This window comes from Mus caroli, unplaced genomic scaffold, assembly GCF_978045245.1.
Source record: "Mus caroli unplaced genomic scaffold, Mus_caroli_1 scaffold_1, whole genome shotgun sequence".
NCBI classification, from domain to species: domain Eukaryota; kingdom Metazoa; phylum Chordata; class Mammalia; order Rodentia; family Muridae; genus Mus; species Mus caroli.
The window spans coordinates 33,596,464-33,618,738 of record NW_028227256.1 but is presented as its reverse complement, the minus strand read 5'-3'; the positions used below and the strand labels follow the sequence as shown (position 1 = coordinate 33,618,738).

General features: G+C 48.7%; 2 protein-coding genes across 2 annotated transcripts in view; one reads left to right on the top strand and one right to left on the bottom strand.

Moving 5' to 3' along the window:
• The window catches only part of CUNH2orf92 (chromosome unknown C2orf92 homolog), a 39,791-nt gene extending 36,172 nt beyond the window's left edge, over positions 1-3,619 (bottom strand). The window contains exons 1-2 of the mRNA XM_021172835.2: positions 3,471-3,619; positions 1,102-1,164 (exon numbers count right to left, since the gene is read on the bottom strand). Coding sequence (XP_021028494.1) covers positions 1,102-1,164; positions 3,471-3,555 — 148 coding nt within the window. The 5' untranslated portion in view covers positions 3,556-3,619. The remainder of the gene's footprint in view (positions 1-1,101; positions 1,165-3,470) is intronic.
• Positions 3,620-10,567: 6,948 nt separating this feature from the next.
• Positions 10,568-20,383, top strand: Actr1b (actin related protein 1B). The gene is made up of 11 exons (XM_021167528.3): positions 10,568-10,760; positions 12,318-12,382; positions 13,614-13,689; positions 17,025-17,150; positions 17,408-17,532; positions 17,690-17,906; positions 18,070-18,162; positions 18,275-18,449; positions 18,991-19,052; positions 19,211-19,251; positions 19,410-20,383. The coding sequence occupies exons 1-11, from the start codon at positions 10,713-10,715 to the stop codon at positions 19,510-19,512; spliced, it is 1,131 nt and encodes a 376-aa protein (XP_021023187.1). The 5' UTR covers positions 10,568-10,712; the 3' UTR covers positions 19,513-20,383.
• The last annotated feature ends 1,892 nt before the right edge of the window (positions 20,384-22,275 follow it).

Sequence of the window (22,275 nt, the reverse complement as noted above, 5' to 3'; positions counted from 1 at the left end):
GCTTGAATAAAAAATAATAAATTAAATTTTTAAAAATTCAAGTGCTGAGCGTGCACTTCTCTATCTGGAAAGCAGGATGTCTGGAGGCAATGTCTGGAGCTGCAGCAGCCATTATTCTGCATAGAGACACAGACATCAGAGAAGGACCAGATGATCTCAAAGCGACTGGCTTTAACCTGAGATGCTTGAACAGAGGAAACCACTTTTTGTATCACATTAGCAAACAGTGTGTAACATGTTCATTAAGGGCAGCAAAGCCAGGGTTGGGCTAAGGAGAGAAGGAAAAAAAATCCGGTGTCCAAGCAGGCAGGACACCACCCCAAGGCTGAGCAGACCTCAGGAGGAAGAAGTGGTTCCTGCCAGGAAAGGCTGCCCACAGAAAGCATGAAGAGCCTCACTCTGCAGAAGGTGTGTGCCTCTGTTATCCAGTGCTTCCTCTGCAGACCACTGTGAGTCAGAACCGCTCCCTCTGCCTCTGCCTCCCTGACTTGTAGAAGATCAGCAATTCCCAGTCTGGAGTCGCCCAGATAAACTTTCTGGATCTGGTGATGCACATCTTTAATCTCAGCAACTGGGAGGCAGAGGCAGGTGGGTCTCTGAGTGGGAGGTCAGCCAAGGCTACACAGTGAGACCCTGTCTCGAAACAAAAACACGTAAACCTTACAGGACTGGGGATGCAGCTCAATGGTAGGATACTTGCTTAGCGAGCATGAGGCTCTGGATTTGACCTGTAGCGCTATAAAATACCCCTCTACTAAATCTAATGTCCCCCAGGTGGGTCCCAGCTCAGCCTGGGGCCTCATGCTGTCTGCTAAGCTGAAATCATCCAGGCAGGAGTGATATGGTGGGCTGAGGTGGTTCATGGCTTCAGTGAACTTCTGGATGGCGGTACTGACCCCCTCACCTGCCCCCATTTTGAGAAGCAGAAATCTTACCAAGGTTTGGTTTATTGCCCCATTTGCTTAATTCTGGGGCCCTTGGATGCTTAGAGGAACTGATTCTTAGCCACAGAGCAGAATGCTCCCCTTCCCTCCTACCCAAACCACTAGGAAGAGGTAACTTCTTCAAATCCAGCCTCAGGTTCCACAGGAGACTACTTACCAAATAGTCTATCCATATCTTCTTTGAGATGCTTTGAACTTGAGGAAAAATTGTTCTCCACACCTGCAGGAGAAATAGGATTCCCTGTGATTACATCTTTCACTGGTCAGGCAAGCATGACGGTGTATGTCTGTGATCTAGTATTTTCAAGGTAAATGGGGCCAGGACCAGGAGTTCTTGGCCAACCTTGCCTATAGAGCAAGCTCAAGGCCAGCTTGGACTTCACAACTCTGTGTCAAAAATACATAAATAAATAGCCTTCCTCTGTATGTACCACCTCTCCATGCTAGATACAGCCCCAGTGGACACCTGAGCCTGCACACAGTATCAAAGCCCATGTATGTTTTCTCTCATGTGTACATACATGTACTGTCTTTTCCATTTTAACTGTTACTTATGCTTGGTGACCATGACTTTTGCTCTCTGTGGTATAATACCAAACAGGCACTAATTTTGTTTGCTACTATGGAACTTTTGAGGATCCCAATTGTGGCTTAACGATAAAGACATGGAGATGTCTGTATACTATTAAGTTGTTGGCCTGTTTGCCTGGGCAGACTCTTAGCTCATGTAACTTGAACTGATTTCTCCAAAGCTGCCTGTCTCCACAAAACTCTCTCTGCTCTCCTCCCTACTCAGTTCGAGTCTCCCTTCTGTCCTCCTGCGTCTGTTTCCCCCTGGTCACTCTGTCCATCCTTCTGCCCCAGTTTCAACCACCAACTTGTATTATACAAAAAGTCACACTCCTTTCTCATCCAGTTGGCTTTGGGGGTTATCCAGACCTTCCCCATTGCAACTTGTCTTTGTTTTGGGGCCTGTGAGGGAGCTAACATTTACATATCCTGCTAGCTTTACACAGCCCAACAATTAACAACTGAAAACACACAGACACACTCTTCCATAGCTAGTAAATACAACATTTGTGGGTCATTCCAACAGTTTGCCTTCTTCAGTTGCATGAATAGAAAATTCACTCTGGGGCTGAGACTGAAGGTTAGTAATAAAGCCTGTGTTCGAGGTCTGAGTTCAGTACATCCCAACTGCACATCTCATCTGCAACCTTCAATTCTCTTCCTAGAGTCAAGCACATTTGCCTTGTTTCTTCTCTCTGGGCTGTTTAAAAGGACTGGATCACTACCCCAGCTTTGAGCCTTTATTACAAGAGCAAGCAGGCTTAAAAGATGGTGCAAGTGGGTGTTGGCAATTCATCTTGGCTCCGCCCAACAGCTACCTAGCAACAGTCAGGACATCCCATCAAGTAACTGTATCTGTGTCTACTACAGACTAGCTCTGCTGGCTGCTTCAGTCAGTGAAGCTCCCTGGTGCAGCAAGCAGTGGCAACTACAGAGACTCACAGCTGATCAAAGAGATGAGAGTTTGTGAGGTTGGGATCCCCAGCCATACATGGGACATCTAGACCATAGCTTCCAAGCTGCAGCGAACATTGCAGAAGGGAGACAAGAACGTGAGAGACAGAGGAAGACGTGGAGTGTGTGCAACACTGACTCCCAGGTATGACGCAGCCATCATACGTGGGTACCCACAGCAGCCATGACTATCTGCACAAAACCTCCACTTTACATCAGCTGACACCTTGTCATGGAGGGGGAATGAGCTCACAAGGTCTCCCCCACTCCCTGAGGGTTTACATGAAGTCAATGATTCAGGGTGGGGTGGACATCTTCAGTGGTGTAGCCACTAATGTGGCACTTCTACAGACAACTCCCCCATCCTGCTATAAACAGTGTAATGCAACTCACTGGGCTATTTTACAAAGAGATGAAATTACAAGTGGGAGTAACTGGGGTGAAGAAGGAGACCGGAGAGAGTGGGGTGGGAACAACAGGTGACAGGTGAATTTAAACAAATACACTACACACAAGTACAAAAATGCCATAGCTGGGTGTATGTAATCAGTATATACTCTATGTAGACCTGGCTCACTATGTAAACCAGGCTGGCCTCCAACTCACAGAGATCTGACCACTTCTGCCTCCTGCCCGAGGACTGGGACCAAAGGTGTGTGCCACCACCTCCCAGCTTAGTATATACTAATTTTAAAATATGAATGTGTGGATAAGATTGAGAAGTTTGTGGATGGCTGTTTTTTCTATTGATTGTTCTACTTGTGAGAGGTTTGAAAAAAATTTTTTAATAAAGGGCTGATATTTCTAAATATGGGATAGTTTTACAAAGCTCTAGAATTTGAGGGAGCGTCACAGGTAGGCAAGCTCAGGTAAAGGAAATAGGACATGAGGAGGGCTCACTGTCCCATCCTTGGCAGGAAGGGCCCACCAGCCAGCCTGGCTGAGGCTCCCTGGGGGTCTTCCATCCCTCCAGTTGCCATGACAGTATACTGGTGATGATACCTTCAATCACAGGGATAGACAGGGGCTCTGTGCCCCAATGGCTGCCCAGGAAGATAACAAAGGAGAAGAACACAGTGTCGCTCATTTTTGCCACAACCAGAATGCCATCAGGGAGGAGCCATTCTCCTGGACTGCTCGAAGATAGGACAGCCCCGAGTTCCAGGATGCTGTGGAACCCGTGTTCTGTGAGGTCACACTGGGAAAGGGGCAAGTCTGTAGTCAGGGACGGAGAGGGACACTTGTGATCCTCAAACAGTCTCTCTGTTGACTGTCTCAGCTCTCTGAGGTCTGGTTAATCCTGAATGCCCTGCAACCTAAAGATGGGAATGTATCAACAGGATACACAGAACAAAACTCAACTGTGGCCACTTAAGGCAACTGGAGCTAGAGCCACCAGGTGTACTGTATTGGTCAACATAGCACATTAACAGGAGGGACAGGAGAGGTGGTCCCACAGTGGTAAAGGGCTTGCTTGGCACATATGAGGCCCTGAGGTGGAACCTTAGCACCAAGAAAACAAGAATGGATTGCATTAGTGAAGGGTTCTCACTATAGGTTAGCTCTGGAAGGGCCAGAGATTAAAGATCTGGTCACCAGCCCATGAAGACAATAGACTCTTTAGGAGGCAGGACTGGTGACTGGAAGATCACCAGAAATGGGCTGTTTCAGGCATGTGCTGGTCTGAATAAGAATGGCTGCCATGGGCTCATTATATGTGAATGCCTAGTTATCAGGGAGTGGCACTGCTTGAGAAGGACTGAAGAGGTGTGGCCTAGTTGGGGAAAGTGTGTCACTGGGGGGGTGGGGGGGGGCTGGAGCTTTGAGGTTTCAAAAGCCCAAGCCAGGCCCAGTCTCTCTGCTCTTCCTGCTGCCTACAGATCCATATGTAGAACACCTAGCTACTTTCCAGTACCATGTCTGCCTGTGTGCTGCCATGCTTCCCACCATGATAATCACTAAACCTCTGACCCTGCAAGCAAGTCTTACTGAAGTGCTTTTTTTTTTGGGGGGGGGGTTCGAGACAGGGTTTCTCTGTATAGCCCTGGCTGTACTGGAACTCACTCTGTAGAGCAGGCTGGCCTCGAACTCAGAAATCCACCTGCCTCTGCCTCCCGAGTGCTGGGATTAAAGGCGTGAGCCACCACGCCCGGCTGTGAAGTGCTTTCTTAAAATAAGAATTGACATGGTTGTGGTGTCTCTTCACAGCACTAGAACAGTAACCAAACAAGGGAATACTGGGACCCTGCCCCATCTTGCTTTTTGGCCATCATAAGGGGAACAGTTTGCTCTGCCAAGCAGCCCTACTCCACCATGATGCTTCGTCTCGCTGACTTCATGTACTGAAACCTCTGAAACAAGGAGTCAAAGTAAACCAAAGTAGACCAGGCTGGCCTCGAACTCAGAGAACTGCCTGCCTCTGCCTCCCTAGTGCTGGAACTAAAGGCATGTGCCACAACTGCCTGGCTGAGAATAATTTTTAATAGGAGCAATATTTACAATAGTAGAGTAATCTTAGTCTATTTGAGTCATAATTGCAGAATACTAGTTTGTGTTTCAATTAGAAACTAGTGTTTAACAAGACCATCTCTACAAGCAATGAACGGTCACTGGAAGAGAGACTCAGTCTTCTCCGGGTCAAGCTCCTGATAAGCTATCTAGTCCCAAGAGGTCAGCCCTAAATAAACTGAGCAACACTAAATTATCTCACTAAATAACTGTACTTAGACACACATACATCAATTATAGTCAAAGAATAATAGGCTATGAACTTCAGGAGTGGGAGGAAATGACAGGGTTTAAGGAAAGAGAGGGAAGGAGAGTGATATAAATACAATACTCATATATGAAATTATCAAAAAATAAAATTTAAAAAAGTTTTAAAGAAAATTACTTTTAAAAATTCTATTTCCGGGGCTGGTGAGATGGCTCAGTGGGTAAGAGCACCCGACTGCTCTTCCAAAGGTCCAGAGTTCAAATCCCAGCAACCACATGGTGGCTAACAACCATCCATAACGAGATCTGGCGCCCTCTTCTGGAGTGTCTGAAGACAGCTACAGTGTACTTACATATAATAAATAAATCTTTTAAAAAAATTCTATTTCCAATATATATGTATATGTGGGTTTTTAATATTCATATTTAAATGTAAATATAAAATTTAATGCAATAATACTTATTTTAAATATTATGCATGCTAAATGATTTTAATAGGCTATTCACATTAATGAAACAATACACTCCACAAGCATTTACTAGTTATTCCTCTAATACTCTCCCTTTTATCATATAAAGTAAAATTTAAATGTGTATCTATGTGTGTGGATGCCCTTAGAGACCAGAAGATGTGGGGGTCCCCTAAAACTGAAGTTACATACAAATTGTTATAAGGGGCTCCACCTGGGTACAGCGTGTTCCTCATATCTGAGCTATATCTCCAGCCTTCATATGAAGTGTGTTTGGGTTTTTTGTTTGTTTGTTTGTTTTTTGAGTTTTTTTATATATTTTATTACGTATTTTCCTCAATTACATTTCCAATGCTATCCCAAAAGTCCCCCATACCCTCCCCCTCTCCCCCATTTCCCTACCCACCCATTCCCCTTTTTTTTTTTTTTTTTTTTTTTTTTTTTTTTTTTGGCCTTGGCATTCCCCTGTACTGGGGCATATAAAGTTTGTGTGTCCAATGGGCCTCTCTTTCCAGTGATGGCCGACTAGGCCATCTTTTGATACATATGCAGCTAGAGTCAAGAGCTCCGGGGTACTGGTTAGTTCATAATGTTGTACCACCTATAGGGTTGCAGGTCCCTTTAGCTCCTTGGGTACTTTCTCCAGCTCCTCCATTGGGAGCCCTGTGATCCATCCACTAGCTGATTGTGAGCATCCATTTCTGTGTTTGCTAGGCCCCGGCATAGTCTCACAAGAGACAGCTATATCAGGGTCCTTTCAGCAAAATCTTGCTAGTGTATGCAATGGTGTCAGCGTTTGGAAGCTGATTATGGATGGATCCCTGGGTATGGCAGTCTCTAGATGGTCCATCCTTTCGTCACAGCTCCAATATTTGTTTCTGTAACTCCTTCCATGGTTGTTTTGTTCCCAATTCTAAGAAGGGGTACAGTGACCCCACTTTGGTCTTCATTTTTCTTGAGTTTCATGTGCTTAGCAGATTGTATTATATATCTTGGGTATCCTAAGTTTTGGGCTAATATCCACTTATCAGTGAGTACATATTGTGTGAGTTCCTTTGTGATTGTGTTACCTCACTCAGGATGATGCCCTCCAGGTCCATCCATTTGCCTAGGAATTTCATAAATTCATTCTTTTTAATAGCTGAGTAGTACTCCATTGTGTAAATGTACCACATTTTCTGTATCCATTCCTCTGTTGAGGGGCATCTGGGTTCTTTCCAGCTTCTGGCTATTATAAATAAGGCTGCTATGAACATAGTGGAGCATGTGTCCTTCTTACCGGTTGGAACATCTTCTGTATATATGCCCAGGAGAGGTATTGCTGGATCCTCCGGTAGTACTATGTCTAATTTTCTGAGGAACCGCCAGACTGATTTCCAGAGTGGTTGTACAAGCTTGCAATCCCACCAACAATGGAGGAGTGTTCCTCTTTCTCCACATCCTCGCCAGCATCTGCTGTCACCTGAGTTTTTGATCTTAGCCATTCTGACTGGTGTGAGGTGGAATCTCAGGGTTGTTTTGCTTTGCATTTCCCTAATGATTAAGGATGTTGAACATTTTTTCAGGTGCTTCTTAGCCATTCGGTATTCCTCAGGTGAGAATTCTTTGTTCAGTTCTGAGCCCCATTTTTTAATGGGGTTATTTGATTTTCTGGAGTCCACCTTCTTGAGTTCTTTATATATATTGGATATTAGTCCCCTATCTGATTTAGGATAGGTAAAGATCCTTTCCCAATCTGTTGGTGGTCTTTTTGTCTTATTGAAGGTGTCTTTTGTCTTGCAGAAGCTTTGCAGTTTCATGAGGTCCCATTTGTCAATTCTTGATCTTACTGTGCAAGCCATTGCTGTTCTGTTCAGGAATTTTCCCCCTGTGCCCATATCTTCAAGGCTTTTTCCCACTTTCTCCTCTATAAGTTTCAGTGTCTCTGGTTTTATGTGAAGTTCCTTGATCCACTTAGACTTGACCTTAGTACAAGGAGATAGGAATGGATCGATTCGCATTCTTCTACATGTTAACAACCAGTTGTGCCAGCACCATTTGTTGAAAATGCTGTCTTTCTTCCACTGGATGGTTTTAGCTCCCTTGTCGAAGATCAAGTGACCGTAGCTGTGTGGGTTCATTTCTGGGTCTTCAATTCTATTCCATTGGTCTACTTGTCTGTCACTGTACCAGTACCATGCAGTTTTTATCACAATTACTCTGTAGTAAAGCTTTAGGTCAGGCATGGTGATTCCACCAGAGGTTCTTTTATCCTTGAGAAGAGTTTTTGCTATCCTAGGTTTTTTGTTATTCCAGATGAATTTGCAGATTGCTCTTTCTAATTCGTTGAAGAATTGAGTTTATCATATAAATTTACTTTATCATATAAAGTAAAATTTAAATGTGTATTTATCTATGTGTGTGGATGCCCTTGGAGACCAGAAGATGTGGGGGGCCCCTAAAACTGAAGTTACATACAAATTGTTATAAGGGGCTCCACCTGGGTACAGCGTGTTCCTCATATCTGGGCTATATCTCCAGCCTTCATATGAAGTGTGTTTGGGTTTTTTGTTTGTTTGTTTGTTTGTTTTTTGAGAGTTTTTTTTTAAGATTTATTGTATGTATATAAGTATACTGTCTTCATGCACACCAGAAGAGAGTATGTATTTCATGTCACAGTGCATATGTGGCAGTCAGAGGCAGACTTATAGGAGTAATTTCTCACCCTCCACCATTTGGCACTCAAGGATTGCACTCTAGCTGTCAGACTTGGCGGCATGCACCACTACACACCAAGCCATCTTGTTGGCCCAATTCTGTGGCCACTACACCTAGGTTAAAAAAAAAATCTTTTACACAAGTTGCCTAGACAAGAGCAGGAGTCAGCAAACTTGTCCTGTTGAGAGATAAATAGAAAATACTCTAGATAAAGTCTGTGAGCCACAAACTTCTCTACAGTACACTCTTCTTCATAGTCAATGCTACAGTCCATTAAGCATGCAAGCACCAAGCTGGGCGTGGTGGCACACGCCTTTAATCCCAGCACTCGGGAGGCAGAGGCAGGCGGATTTCTGAGTTCGAGGCCAACCTGGTCTACAAAGTGAGTTCCAGGACAGCCAGGGCTATACAGAGAAACCCTGTCTCAAAAACAAAAACAAAAACAACAAAAAAAAACAAACAAACAAAGGAATGCAAGCACCATTGGAAAGACTAGTCAATGAAATTGAAAGCTAGTATTTTGAGGAGATGCTGTGACCCTCTAATACAGCTCCTCCTGTTGTGGTAACCCCCCAACCATAAGACTATTTTCATTGCTACTTCATAATGGTAATTTTTGCTACTGTTGTAAATCATAACGTGAATCCCTATCTTCCAATGGTCTTAGGGGCCCCCAAGAGGTTGCCACCCACAGATTGAGAATCACAGCTCTACTTCTCTAGCCTGCCTGATCAGGGTTAAAGGGGGGGGGGCATCCCAGGTGTCCAATGAGAAGGGAAACATCTCTACAGACACTGAAAGAAAAACCTGGATACATCATGGACAACTTTTTGCCCATTACATTTGCCAAAAGCTGACAAATTCCATGACATACAAAGTAACAAAACAATGTAACTCAAGAAGATACAGCAAGACCGCAAGTGTGGCTCGTTGGCAGAGAACTTATCTAGGTGCAGGTTCTGTGTTCAGCACCCCAAAGGAGGAGGAAGAAGAGGAAGAGGAGGATGGAAAGGGGAAGCTGCCACCACCACCAGAACCAGTCTACATCTCTTTTTTAAAAACTTAATTTGTATATTATAAATATACACACTTTCTTCCCACACAGAAAACTCAAGATCTAGGTAACTTCATGAGTGAACGCTATCAAACAGTTAAGAGGTATGACCTCTCTTAAGATGATTTTCTCTGACGTTGGGCCCAGCAACATAAAACTGACGCCACAAGTCTATGCGTTATTGGCTAATGGACCAGTGAAACAGAATAAAAGGTAGACAGAAACTATCAACTATTGACATAGGCACCAAGGCGATTTGACAAAAATTTCTCTCTCTCTCATTATAAATTTATATAAATATAAATTATATATATAATTTTTTGAGGCAGGATCCCACTATGTAGCCCCTGCCAACCTCTGGAACTCAGAATAATGACATGACATGACCACACCCAGTTTCTCCCTGCCAACCCCCCACTTTTTTTTTTTACATTATTTATTTTGTTTGCGAATATGTGTGTGTGGTTGTACATATTCCATGGTGCACTTGTAGCAATCAGAATTGTGGAAGCCGGTTCTCTTCTACCATGTGGGTCTCTGGGATCAAACCCCAGGTAGGCAGCCTTAGCGATAAATACCCCGATGCTTACTTGATACATGTATAAAAACTAACTCAAATTAAACATAGGTCTAAATGTAAATCTATGATACTTCTAAAATAAAATACAATTATTCACCTAGCGTTTGAATCTTATTAAATCCAAAACTGTTGCTTGGTATGTTAGTACATGCCTGTAATTCCAGCATTTGTGAGGCAAGAGAATCACTAGCTAGCCTCCGTTTCACAGAGATCCTACCTCTAAAAACCAAAAAAGATGAATAAATCTAGCTAAACTAACTCTCCCGTTGAAATAATCAGAGCTGACATCCTAAAAAGAGGAGTGCTCACAGATGTCTCATCAAAAGAAAGACCTTCCAGTATGTGAACTCAAAGGACTTCCTGATTTCAATAGACCTATCACTTCCTTTTTAATTCTTGCCCCCTTTAAGAACCCAGCCATGACATCATCTTACGGCCGCGCAGCCTACCTTGGCAACGCCCGGTTGTCCTTCCGGGAAGCTTCAATTGGTTAGCCGGCTCCAAGAAGCCCCTCCCACTTCCCCCAGCAACCCGCCCCGGCGCCGGCCGTCAATCAGGTCAGTTGGCATCTGTGATTGGCCGCGGGGCCGCGTTCGCGTAGGCAGCGCACTGGGGGAGGGGAGCGGCGCGGTGTCTGGAGTCGCATCCGTCCAGGTCTCCCCGCGAGCCTTGTAGCCCGCCGGTCCTCCTGCAGCCCGCCTGCTGGGCAGGGCCGGCTTGGCCGGGCCATGGAGTCCTACGACATCATCGCTAACCAGCCCGTGGTCATCGACAATGTGAGACCGGGCAGCGCAGGAGGGGGGCGGGGGGGGGGACCTGTGACCCGCCGCGGGGTCGCAGGCGGCGGCGTGCGGTGGCCCACGCTGGTGGGGCCAGGGGTGGGCCTCGGGAGCACCTCCCTCGGAGTCCAGGATATGCGAGACAGCTGGACACAGTCAGGCGGTCCTTAATGCTCTAGGCCGGTGAACGCGTCTGTCTGGGGTGGGAGCGCTGGGCAAGTTAAGACCCCTGGCCCTTTGCTTGGTGGTCAACTCTGGTCGCCTGATGGAGGTCGGCTGACATTTGACCTCTTGCACACTGCTGGCTTTATCTCTTGAAGGGGCCTGGTGATCTTTACAACACTTCCCAAGGGGCTGCACCCAGAAGCAAACACTGCACGTTAATTTCCACCAGTCACCACCTGGTGGCCTCTTTGCCGCTTTAACTAACCCCCTCACTCTAAATGATCTTTTCGGAGAGTGCAGCCACTTTCCCCAGGACAGAGCAATTTGGGGTGGTAGTTTGCAAGCCTGAAAGAAAAGAGGTCCTGCTTCCTGGGGCGTTGTCTTCCAGCCTGGGTTCTGCTTGCCTTCAGTGGCCCTAGGAGCTGTCTATCCTTAGAGCCTTGACGTGGCTGGGGTTTTCTCTAGCTGTGCCCAGAGCTGATGTGTAGGCCTTGGAGCTTTTGACGGTGACACACTTCTCTTTCTGGGAACTGACTCCTTCCCACGTGAGCCCCTGATGGAATCTTTGCGGCTGCCTTTTTTTGGAGCACCCATGTGGGCTCCCTTAAATCATAACTTGTTTATCAGAGAGGCTAGTCCTGGACTTTGGGGGTGTGCTTGAGGCAGGCTACAGTGTACATCAGGCTACCTACCTGTTTGGTGGCCAACAAACTTATGAGCTCCGAGGCACCTGCCTGGCCGAGTTTGGGCTTGGACCCTCTCGCTTGTTACTTGGATATGTTATTTCGGCCCTGATAGAGACTGGTAGGCAAAGGGTGTGAGTAGGTGACTCATTTACTAAGTGGAAGGTGTGTCCAGTTCATGTTGAAAGCCTAGGTCCAGCTTCCAGCAGGGACAGGGACTGCCTCTCCTCTTACTATCCAAGAAAGGTACTTGGAGACCACCAAGTGGTTCCCCTCCATGGACCCAGTATGTGGTCTCTGTCTGCTGGTGAAGACAAGGTTTCTTGAATAGAGTAAGGCTGAGGCGTAGCATCATATCTTTAGAGTGTAGCTGTATTCCTCTCCCTACAGGTACTAGCAATAGCATTCACAGAGGAGACCTGTAGTTTCTCTTCACTGATGCCCAGCTGGGGCGGTCATTGCTGATAATCTCCACCCACCAGATGCCCCTAACAGTTCTCATCTCCCCCTTGGGTCCCCAGGACAAGAAATGCAGCCTCACACCTAGTTTTGATGTGCTAGTGCTTGCAAGTGATCTCCTTCTCTAGGTCAGGTCTCTGGCTTCCTCCCTGCCCAGCCTTGGTAGAACTGCCAGCTCTGTCCACTTGGGGACCCTGACTGCATCTGGAGTCGTTGGCAGGAGCTAAAACATTGCTTTTCCTTGCAGGGTTCAGGGGTGATCAAGGCTGGCTTTGCAGGAGACCAGATTCCTAAGTACTGCTTCCCAAACTAGTAAGTGTCACCTGTCACTGGGGGCAGCGGCTCCCCAGCCCCTTATTTGCTTTTGGGAAGAATGTGACCCCTGTGGTGTTACAGCTTCCTTCTTGGAAGGCAAGACCCTCCTGTACCTGGAAGAGAAAACACCAGATTGGTGGAGGTGACCCTGAGAGTAAATGCTGGGTCTCAGAGTCTCTTGCCTTTGTTTCTGGCTCAGCCTGTTAGGAGCCGCATCCAGCATTGCCCTGGGGATGGGATGTGGTAAAGGCGGGAGCAGGAATAAGAGGGACCTCTCTCCAGGGAAAGAGCTAAACTCCCACAGAGAGTTGGGGGTGGGGGTGTACACAGCTACTCCTTCCTCCCTGGAAAGTTTTTTTTCAGATTATTGTGGAGTTTGGGTGAACCCCTAGCCTCCAGAAAACTAAGCATACATTCTGAGCTATACCCCTGCCAGCCCCCAGAAATGTTTTCATCAAGGCTCAGTCATGTATAGCATCTAGGAACTGTCCCTGCCCAGCCCTCTCCACACACCCCAGGGAGTGCCAATGGTACCAGGGTGGTTCTGTCCCAAAGATCGAGGATTGCCTGGGCCCTACCTGCCCACTGGGAAGGTTCCCCTTGAAGCACCTCTCAGAGCTTGAAGGATCTGTCAGTGGCCTGCAGATCAGAGCTGGAAACCTGGAGTGGCTTTAAGAGCTACAGCCAGCCTGGACTCACAGAGGGCTTCAGCTTTCCATCCCAAACTCCGGGTGGGTGTCAGGGAAGGCTGTTGGCAGTCTGTGGGGAATGTGGGTCACAATTTAGAATGGTAACTCATCACATACGTGCTTGCCAAGAACTGATCTCTATTCTGGAAGCCCTAGCAGTGGAAGAGTGGCCACTGTGGGAGGGATACACCAGAAAGCCCCCACAGAGTTCTAGGGCTGTCTTCCATCCATCAGCAGACAAGAGGGTGGGTGGGCTTAGTCAGTGTGGCTACAGAAGTGTGGCCTTGCTAGAGCCTGACATTCACACTCAGCCCCCCCCTGGGGAGAGGCTCGTTCCTTCAGACCCAAGCTGCTTGTGCTTCTAAGAGCCAGGCTGCTTTCCCACTCCCCATAGGTCTAGGCTCTGACCTCTGCTCTGAGCCACTTCCCAGTGCTTAGCAATGGCCACCCTCTAGAGCTCTGCAGTTGTATTCCAGTTTTCCTAGACACAGGTTCAGACATGCACCTGCCCAATTCACTGACCTTCTGTGACCTTGCAGTGTCGGACGGCCAAAGCACATGCGGGTTATGGCTGGAGCCCTGGAGGGGGACCTGTTCATTGGACCGAAAGCAGAGGTAAAACTGTCCCTAAGTTGAGTTCGTCAGTCACAGATCTAGCTGGTGATCAGAGCAACCTCTTCCTTTTTGTGCCTTCTTGGGCCTCTTACCTTCAGTTCAGTGTGTGTGTGTGTGTGTGTGTGTGTGTGTGTGTAGGCAACCCCCCTTCTGTACGATGCCATTCCTGAAGAACTCGTGGTTTGATTCCGTGTCCGCTTTCAGAAACTGGAAACTATAGGAGAAAGAACTGATTAAGGTCACAGCACTTGGGAGGGGTGGAGACAGGAAGATCAGAAGCTCAAAGTCATCTTCAGCCACCCCCAAAAGTGAGTTAAGAATTAGAATCACCTAGGTTTTATGGACCTGATACCTGCTCTGAGGAAGGCTGGGGGCCATTTCTTATTCTGGCTAGGATGGCCTACCTGGGGACTGCACACTGAATCAGACTCTGAGGAAGCCAGTATAGGGTGTGGGGGAAGTGCCAGCCGAGCACAGGCAGGTGCCAGGTAGGCACCTGGGGAACAAGGCACCTGGGAAGGGGAGGCCTGAATAGAAGGGCACACGAGAGGCTGTGGGAGATGAAAGCCAGCCACTGTTGTACGAGAATCAAAGTGTCTCCTAGACAGACACGTGAGGGCAGGTGGGGAGTTGGGCCAAGAGGTCAGAGCTCCAGCTATACTCTGGAGGAATGATGGGCTCAGGTGGCCTGGGGGGGACAGTGCAGACAGAGCATGAGCTACTGTGCTGCAGATGGATGCTGGCCAGTGTATAAGGAGATGCTGGAGAGAGCCTAGGCAGTGAGCGAGGAACATGTATGCGGAAAGAGGAGGGACTGGGGCCGGCATATTTCAAGAATTCTTCCCCTGGGTAGATGTAAACAGTGGTTCTTTCTAAGGCCCCAGTGAGAAACCAGACTAGGATTCCACCAGAGGTCACCCTGGGGAACCAGAGGCTTTACTGACAGCATGGGTGAGAGATTAGTGTAGGATCCAGGGAAACCCACGGCAGCCTTAACTCTCCAGTAGCCTTCCCCAGACTGTACACTACCACTTCTCAAGACCTTGAGACCATATGCAGGTAGGGTAGAGCTCCCTGCCAATGGCTGAGAGGTCCAATGACCCTCCCCACAACCTCTCCTAAGGGAACCTCAGCAGGGCTGTTCAAACGGATTCTGGCAAGCAGGTCTAGCTGACTTGAGGAAAATGGCTCCTCTTTTGCTTGGAGTATTGCATTCTATAATGCTGCACCTCTTCTTCCAGCTCTTAAAGGCTTTACACACACACACACACACAAACATGCACGCACACACTCCCTTCAGCAGTGTTCCCCAGGCCTTGGAGGGGGTGACACGTATCTGGCTATTCAGCAGGATACCAAGCCCTCATCTTGACCATCTCTCCATGTCTAGAGTCTTGCTGTTATCCTTCTCAGAAACAAGTAAGAAAAGGGGAGAAAGAGGAAACATAAAGACATCCAGTGGAAGCTAACCGCAGAAAGAACCTAAGGGTGTAAACACAGATAGTTGGAAGGCACCTTAGCCAGGAGCATCACATTCGTTTAATGACCACGGTTGTTTCCTGGTTAGGGTCTATAACTTTCCCCATCCAGGGAGCATTTCTGTCTGAGCTCACAGTAGAGGATGAGAATTCCCATCTGTGGAGCCAGCCGTGGAAGCCTAATCAGAAGGTTGGTTGTACCTAGAACGGCCAATATCTCACTAACGGGCACTTCCATGGTGCAGCATGCAAGGGCTGCCACCAGGTAGGGCTTTGGGCCATAATTCTCCCAGCAACTTCCATAGCACCCTCCAGGGCTGTAAAAGCTAAAGTGGCAGGGGAATGTCTTACAGCCAGCTGATCTCATGCTGGCATTTCCTCGATTGAGGTCCCTGCTTTCAAATAACTCTAGCTTGTTTCAAGAAGATAAAAGACTTGCCAGCACAGTGGCTATCATCTGTGCTCCACCCAACCATAAAGTCCCTGAGAATTCCATAGTTGTACTAGACTCCCGAGCACCCTGTGAACCAACTTCCTTCCCTTCTGTGCCCCTTCTAGATGCACTGGTAAGTCTTTCACGTGGGCTTCCAAACCTGCAAAGCACACAGGTTCCGTTCTCAGAAACCCAAGCAGAGGAGACACTTAACGTAAAACATCAGCAAGGCGCAGCGCAGCATCAAGAGATCCCACCTGTTTGTACCAGTTGTCCAGCTTCCTCATCCTTGGGGAATTTTCATGGGTCCTTGATGCATTTTCCTGTTGTTGATGAATTCAGTGTGGCTCAGGTGGCACAAGCTGACCAGACCTAAGGCCAGGGGAACAGATTTCTTATGCCTGCCCACCTCTCAGGGCTGCAGCTTCTTGACTTGAGATTGGTACATCCTTGGCACTACAGTAGCACTACAGCCAGGCAGTGCCTCTCTGTTTGCCACACTAGGCTGCTAAAAAGGACTTGAGAGCACACTGAGAGGGAGGTTGCCTAACTCTGGCCAACCAGAGTTAATTCTTTTCACCTGTACTGTTCTAGCCCATTTCCATCCCCTGAGACTCGTTGTCTTTGCTATTCTTGGGGGCTACCAGGAACCAAGGAACACCTACTTCCACCACCTACCCAAGCCTAAATAGTCTTGGGGTTTTTTTAAGGGGTGGGGGTGGTGTTGATACGGGGTCTTTCTCTGTAACCCTGACTGTCCTGGAACTGGCTCTGTAGACCAGGCTGGCTTCAAACACACAGGGATTGACTGGTCTCTGCCTTCTGAGTGGTGGGATTAAAGGTGTGTGCCACCATGCCTGGCCCATATAATTGGAGAGCCAATAAATTCATACTTCAGCATGGGGCTTCCTTTCCCCTAGTCAAGACAGGATGGCGCTTATCTGGTCCACACCTACAAATCATAATCACCCGTTGTGAAGCAGCCTCTCATCTCACACCTGGGATTAAAACAAAAACATTCATATAACTGAGTTTTTAAGAAACCCAGACTCTAACTTCAGCAAACAGTGAGGTTATTGGGCAGCCAGTGAGGTTACTCAGTGTGTGCATGAGGGGCTAATTATAGGGAAGCCTGAAGCACCTGGAAAGGTTCCACCCATTATGAGTTCTGGAGCTCCCCTTCAGTTAGCCCTCACCTACTTGTGGTGGTGTCTTGCCAGCAGGCACAGTTGATCTGATGAAAATGGCTGCTGTTTGGCTCAAAAGCCTGTATTCAATACACATATTGTCATTTTCCCTGGTCCTGAGAGGGCTGAGCCAGCTGAGTTTTGGGAGCCTCTGTACACACCAGGGAGATAGGAAGCAGGCAGAGGCAGGACATGTGAGGGTCAGGTGTTATGTTTGGCTTTCTCCCTGTCCTCCAGGAGCACCGGGGGCTGCTGACCATCCGATACCCCATGGAACACGGTGTGGTACGGGATTGGAACGACATGGAACGCATCTGGCAGTATGTCTACTCTAAGGACCAGCTGCAGACCTTCTCTGAGGAGGTGTGGTACCCACCCTTCCCCCATGCTCCCAGCTTTCTGACTGCCTATTGACAGAACGTCCTGTTCTGTTTGGTGTGTGGTGTGTGTGTGTGTGTGTGTACACCCAGTGACAGCCAGGAGAAATGCTCCAGGGCTTGGGGTTTAGAGCTGATTCAGATGGAGTCCTCAAGAGGGGCAGGTGGTTGCTCAGAGGTGCTTTTAGCCCAGGAAAGCTCTTTAAAGGCCTGGCCTGTTTTGTGTGTTTGACTCCCTCACAGCATCCTGTTCTTCTAACGGAGGCCCCACTGAACCCCAGTAAGAACCGGGAGAAGGCGGCAGAGGTGTTCTTTGAAACCTTCAATGTTCCTGCACTGTTTATCTCCATGCAGGCCGTGCTCAGCCTGTGAGTGCCCCAAGCCCTGATGTCCCGGGAGGCACAGCCTTCTGATCCCCTCCATGCCTTCTACACTAGTAAAAATAATGTCCCAGGGTCCCTTGCGGGGTTGAGGAGATCCTCTCACCTCAGTGGCTGATGTAAAAGCATACTGACCTGGTGGCAGGTACGCAACAGGACGCACCACAGGAGTGGTTTTAGATTCGGGGGACGGGGTCACTCACGCTGTCCCCATCTATGAGGGCTTTGCCATGCCACACTCCATCATGCGGGTTGACATTGCTGGCCGGGACGTCTCTCGATATCTGAGGCTGCTGCTACGCAAGGAAGGGGCAGACTTCCACACCTCAGCTGAGTTTGAGGTGGTCCGGACCATCAAAGAGGTGATGGGGAGTGGCGGGGGGTGGGGGGGTTGTGGGCTTGGCCGGGCTGGGGATAAAGAGCATGTGGGCGTGGCTGGGGCTGGGGAGGCCAAGATATGAAAGCAAGTTCTGTCTACAAGTGTCCCTACTACAGCCTGCTTAAGAGTCTGCCCTGCCCATACAGCGAGCTTGCTATCTGTCCATCAACCCACAAAAGGACGAGGCTCTCGAGACTGAGAAGGTGCAGTACACCCTTCCGGACGGCAGCACGCTTGATGTAAGTAGTCAGGCCTGACTCTAAGCTGGTAGCTAATGCCGACCGTGGGGGTGTGAGGGAACGACACATTGGCTTCTCTGAAGAACCTGTGCCTCAGCCGACTTCTCCACAGGTGGGGCCTGCGCGCTTCCGAGCCCCTGAACTGCTGTTCCAGCCAGACCTGGTAGGGGATGAGAGTGAGGGGCTCCATGAAGTTCTGGCCTTCGCCATCCACAAGTCTGACATGGACCTCCGCCGGACACTCTTCTCCAATATCGTGCTGTCAGGGGGCTCAACACTGTTCAAAGGTACTGTTGGGGGGATGGTGGTAAGGCATCTCTGGAGCCAGCAGTGTGCCATTTCTGTCACCTGCTTGGCGGTTCTCAGTGAGCTGAGTTTTCTGATAGGAGACACTTTTAGCTTGTTGCATGCCAGGCATGAGGGCTTACACCTGTCATTTTGATACTCAGGAGGCTAAGGCAGAAAGATCATGAGTTCAGTGCCAAGCCTGGATTACATGGGATGAGACTCCTTTTAAAAAGAAAAAAAGGAGAAGGAAAAGAAAGAAACCAGAACAATGCTCAGGCACTAAAGTGAAGTGAGTGCTCCTTAGCCGTGACTTTGCAGTGCTCGGAGAGGACATGGGGTCAGGTGGAGCCGTGTGGCCTTAGATTACACCCATGTCAGTCTCTGAGCAAGCTGAGCCCACCCACAGCCAGGGTACTACATCACGCCCCTCAGGTGTGCAGAGAAGACGTGCAGGAAGAGGGACAGCACCAGCTAAGGTCTGAAGGCCACTGTGATAAGAGGTGGGCTGTGGTCCAGGCTTGGCCATCCTTGTATCCACAGGCTTTGGAGACAGGTTACTAAGTGAAGTAAAGAAGCTTGCCCCGAAGGATGTTAAAATCAAGGTAAGACTGAGAACCTCTGGGGCAGAGGGTGCAGGCTAAGGAGATGGGACCCCTGCTGAGCCCATTTTCCCGTTCTGCACTGTGTCCGACCACTCATGGCCTCGAAGCCTTGGATTAGAGGGTGGCAGCCGTATGCTTATCCGATCCTTTGCTCCTAGATCTCTGCTCCTCAGGAACGGCTGTACTCCACGTGGATCGGGTGAGATTGGGCTCAAAGAGAAGGGTGTGGGGAGGAACTGGCCAGGGGAAGTGGATGGACGTCTTTCCCAAGTAAAGGAATGTGAGATCCGAGGACCCAGGGAAGGCAGTTGGCCCAGCCCACAGGAACTCACAAATGTTGTCTCTCTATCCTCACAGAGGCTCCATCCTTGCCTCACTGGACACCTTCAAGAAGATGTGGGTATCCAAAAAGGAATATGAAGAAGATGGCTCCCGCGCGATTCATCGCAAAACCTTCTAATGCCCGAGGAGGGTGAACATACTGGGAGAGAGGGAGAAAAGGGGAGCCAGAGCCCTTGACCCCTTTTGGTCTGGGTTCGTGTTCTAAGATTAGGGTCCCCTGCATGCCCTGACCCCGGAGCAGGTGGTGCGGTCATGGTCACCTGTAGCCCTCCCCTCCCCTCCCCCTGTGCTCAACACATACACAGACAGAGAGAGTAATGATTGGCTGCATGGCTGGCAGTCCCAAGCTGGAGCATCAGAACTGAGGCACCCAGCGTCGAGCTGGTGTGAGTGACCCTCTTGCCGTGCCACTGCGGCCTGTGGTTCCTTGCTCTGGCCTTGAAGCTCTGAGACCAGACTCACATGCTCCATTTGCTCTGACAGGCTCCCAATGGGGCTAGACTCCCTGGATCTCTGGAGTAGGCTGAAGGGAGGGACAGCCAGGAGCTCCCCTCAGGGTGGTGAGGCACAGTGGTGTTTGATGCTGCCTCCTCTTTCTGGCCTAGCAGGCAAATGTCCTGCATAGGATTGACTAGGGGACAGTTCTCCATCCACTGAGGGAATGTAGCCAAGAGTCAGCGCATCAGAGCCATGGGCAGCCACAGCTCGTGGTTTGCCCCACTCTCTTTCAAAGCACTACACTGATTGCTACTCCCTCCTCGTGCCCTCGGTGCCCTGGACAGGAAGGGGTTAATGGTCTTTATTTGCTAAAGGAAAGCCATTTAATCAGGATTCAGACCCAAAGGGAAGGCATGTTCTTACCTCTCTCAAGAAAGGTCTTCATCATGACCAGGGCCTCCCCTCCCTCTCCAGATCTGAACAGTAATTTAACACAGTTGCCTGAAAAATACTTGTTTTTATAAATCATTATAGTAATAATTATGGACAAGGCCCGGTGTGTGGCTCTGATTCTTGGGGCTCTGTGCTCTTGTTTGCTTGCCCATCCCTGGGAGTGCTGAGAGAAAGAACACTGGCAGAGCTCAGGAGCTTGAGGCGACAGGACAGGTGAGAGCAGCCTCGTACCCTCCCGCTGTGACCTGCCAGGGCTGCTGTGTGTGCCTCACCTCCATGGGCCCACGGAGGTGTGCAGGTGCTGGCAGTGATGCAGGCTTAGTAGCTTACAGCAGGAGAAGGAGGAGGGGCAGCCTGAGAATGGACCAGGCTCTACAGGAAGAAGCAGAGCAACCTGCAGGAGTCCTGCAGGCAGCGAGTGAGAGAGAAGCTTGCTTGTTAGTGTATGGGTGCATAGTGCACAACACGTGATTGAGGCTGATGGAGAGAACAAGATACAAAGGGCTCATCATAAAGGACAAAGATGCCAGCCAGTGTGGAACAGTGTTAGGCCGTAGGGGTTAGGGTTAGGGCTGCACCATGCTGCCTTGTAAGAGCTTGGTTAGTCAGTGGTTAGGGAGAGCCCTTTGACAGGCTGGGGAGGGACAGTTGACAAGGAAGGTAAATTGGTCTGTGGCACAGTGACATAAACCAAAGAGGTCAGATGTACTAGCGTGTGGAGGATCTGAAGAAAGGACACTAACCGTTTGCTAGGTGACAAGTTTTCACTGTGGAAGAGTAGTGAGCAGAGCCAAGTGTTGAAAGCTATAGGCCAAAGCACTGATCAGGAATGTGTGCAGCAGATGCTGTGCGGCCGTGTGGTCACAGCACAGCATCAAAGTTTACACAGACACCTGTGCTAAGGGGCCCTGCAAACCAGCTCCTGTGCAGGGTCCTGCTGGCACCACAGGCTCCCAGCCACCTGTGTTTGGAACCTTTCTGCTGAGCTCCTCGTGCCCACACTTGTCAGTCTGAGTCTATGGTCTACAGTATCTCTGCTACCCATCCTTTCCTTTCAGGGCCCCAGCCTAGCCCACAACCCTGCTCCTTCCTGCCCACCCAGTGTGTGTGCTCATAATCTACTGTGCGGGTAACCACCTCAAACCTGTAATGAGTTATAAGCCATATAATAAAATATTCATGAGTCCTTATGAGTAAATATAGCCAGGGGTGGGGAGAGGGGGGCACCAGCTATCTGTTGAGCAGAATTCCAGTTTCTGGGAAAATAAGCCAGCAGGTGTGATGCCGGCCAAATCACTTCTAGGAACCACAGGCTGCCAGATTTGGGGTCTTTTCAGTCCCTCCCTTAAGCATGCCCATCCTGTGCTCTGTTTTTCTTGCGAGCTCTGCTGCAGTTTTCTTCACAGGGATGGCCCCTTATATCTGTCAACTCTCATTCTTTAAGATAAAGCCCTGCGTGGCCCCATACCCCTCTGGCAGGGATGTCCTGGTAAGGGGCAGCCTGCTGTACTAGAAAAAGCTACAGCCGAGGAAAGCCGCTGGACTGAGCCTCATATACTGAGTTACAGGTATGAGCTGGTTTCACTCTTCAAACACTGACAAGAACACTTAATGTGAGCATTATATATATATAATTCCCATTTAAGCACCAGGTTAGAATGTATACCTGGGTTTTCTGCCTGTCTGCTTCCAGGGCCTATGATTAGTGGCATCCCAGAAACAGTAAGCACAGTGTCCAGGCCTTGGCTTCTAGGCACTATCCTTCAGTTCCCTAATGGGAGACACAAGATCCACTATGTCTTACGGCATTGTAAACAGTGCAAGTGTCTAAGTGACACATGGACCAGATTGAAGCAGCCCCCATACTGTAATATAAACGATACAATAAAATAGTTGAGTCCTTAGTGATCCATGACTGAGTAAAGGCTGAAGGGATGGCTCAGTTGATACAGTACTTGCTTGAAAGCCTGCCTTCGTGTATAGACTTCCT

Excerpts from the sequence above, each read along its gene's own strand:
- Actr1b (XM_021167528.3), top strand. The coding sequence starts at position 10,713 with ATGGAGTCCTACGACATCATCGCTAACCAGCCCGTGGTCATCGACAAT. Across the intron at positions 10,761-12,317 it reads AGCCCGTGGTCATCGACAAT|GGTTCAGGGGTGATCAAGGC; the intron begins GTGAGACCGGGC and ends TTTTCCTTGCAG. Across the intron at positions 19,252-19,409 it reads CTGTACTCCACGTGGATCGG|AGGCTCCATCCTTGCCTCAC; the intron begins GTGAGATTGGGC and ends CTATCCTCACAG.